The sequence below is a fragment of the Egretta garzetta genome, unplaced genomic scaffold (genome assembly GCF_000687185.1).
Source record: "Egretta garzetta isolate BGI_Z169 unplaced genomic scaffold, ASM68718v1 scaffold101, whole genome shotgun sequence".
Lineage (NCBI taxonomy): Eukaryota > Metazoa > Chordata > Aves > Pelecaniformes > Ardeidae > Egretta > Egretta garzetta.
Genome location: NW_009258666.1, coordinates 73,978 through 75,528, shown reverse-complemented (window position 1 = coordinate 75,528; position 1,551 = coordinate 73,978). Strand labels below are relative to the sequence as shown.

The window sequence follows — 1,551 nt, the reverse complement described above, 5'->3', positions numbered from 1 at the left end:
TCCTGAGGCAGCGTCCGGCGTAGACAACCCCGTATGTCCCCCGGCCCAGGACCACCCGCTCGCCCGCCTCCGAGTACTCGTAGCTGTACTGCGGGCAGAGATATGGGGGGCAGCCTGTGCCATCCAGCACCCGGTGTGTCCCCCATGCCACCCCCTGTCCCCATCTCACCTCCAGGATGGGCTGTGTAGGGCTGGGCACCTCCTCACCACCCGCCGCCTGCTTGGCCAGGAGGGACTGGATCCGGTCGCAGAACCTGCCAGCAGGAGGATGATGGTCCTGAGCCCCAGGGAGGATGCTGGGGACCCGGACATCGACCCCCCGGCACAGAGGGGCTCCTGCTCCCCCTCCCAGTCTGTCCCCCACCAGTGGCACATGCAGGGTCTGTGCCCCGCTGCTTTGTGGGACCCAGCAGCAGGGGTTGGGTCCCTAGGACACCCCTTTCTCCCCCAAATTAAGGTAGGGGACAAATAGCATGCTCCCAACCCCTCCCTGCTCACCAGGGACAGGGCAGCACCCCCCCCATGCACCCACCAGCAACGTGGGGGTCCCGGTGCCCCCCAACCCTCTGCTCACCACCGGCAGTGCTGCTGGGAGGGGAAGTAGAGCTGGAAATCCTCCACCGCATGCAGCACGTAGAGGAAACAGCCCCGTTCGTCGCACTTGCAGATGCTGGCAGGAGAGGACCCCTCCACCCCCTCAGCCGTGGGGCTGATGCTGCCCATGGGGGGGCAGAGGGGCTGCGGGCACAGGGGGGACATCCTCAGTCCTGCTGGCAAGGGGACCGGGGATGTGCTCACCTGACGCCCCGGATGGCTGTGGCCGCAAAGGTCCAGCTCGATGACATTTTCTGAAGGAGAAGGGGCAGGTGAGCAGGGGCTCAGTGGGGACGTCTCCAGCCCCCCCATCCCCATCCCTACCTCCTCCGTGGGGCAGATGAGGGCGAGCGTGCGTGGGGGTGACCCCCCCCCCCCGCCGGGTCCCCAGCCCGCATCCCTTCACCCCCATACTCCCACCTGGGTTGGCACCGGTGGGCTGCTTGGTGCCTCCCCAAACCCCCGGGGAGCCCAGGCCCGCCGGGTGATCCCCAGGGACCGCCACCCCAGGCTCTGTGGGGCCCCTCACCGGGCAGTGCGCTGCAGCGACAAAGGGCTGACACGCCTCGAGGAGGAAGCCCAGCCAAAAATCAGCCAGCTCCTGCCGGGCGGAGGGGACCTGCGGGCTCTTCTGGAAGTGTTTGTAGAGCAGGAAGGTCTCCATGACTGAGACCAGGTACCTGCAGGGACATGGGGGACAAGAGAGGAGAGAGAGATGTCCCCAGCACCCCCTAAAAGCCCCTGAACCCCCTCCTGGGGCACAGCTGCCAGGGACTGGAGACCCAGTCTCGCCCGGGTGGGCACACGCTGTGCTGTGGCCATACCAGCCCGGCGCGTTAAGCTTGTAGAGCTTCTCAGAGGCTTGGATGACTTTGCTGAGGTCGTTGGCCAAGATGCCGGCTCCGAGGCAAAATCCCACATCCCAGTAGTAGCACAGCTCCCCCGGGCTGCCCTTGC

The 1,551-nt window shown here is 66.7% G+C and overlaps 1 protein-coding gene across 1 annotated transcript in view; it reads right to left on the bottom strand.

Moving 5' to 3' along the window:
* MAP3K6 (mitogen-activated protein kinase kinase kinase 6) overlaps window positions 1-1,551 on the bottom strand; it is a 13,498-nt gene that overhangs the window by 5,933 nt on the left and 6,014 nt on the right. The window contains exons 10-16 of the mRNA XM_035904013.1: window positions 1,419-1,546; window positions 1,060-1,274; window positions 919-974; window positions 799-848; window positions 575-670; window positions 170-254; window positions 21-88 (exon numbers count right to left, since the gene is read on the bottom strand). Of these exons, the coding sequence (XP_035759906.1) occupies window positions 21-88; window positions 170-254; window positions 575-670; window positions 799-848; window positions 919-974; window positions 1,060-1,274; window positions 1,419-1,546 (698 nt within the window). The remainder of the gene's footprint in view (window positions 1-20; window positions 89-169; window positions 255-574; window positions 671-798; window positions 849-918; window positions 975-1,059; window positions 1,275-1,418; window positions 1,547-1,551) is intronic.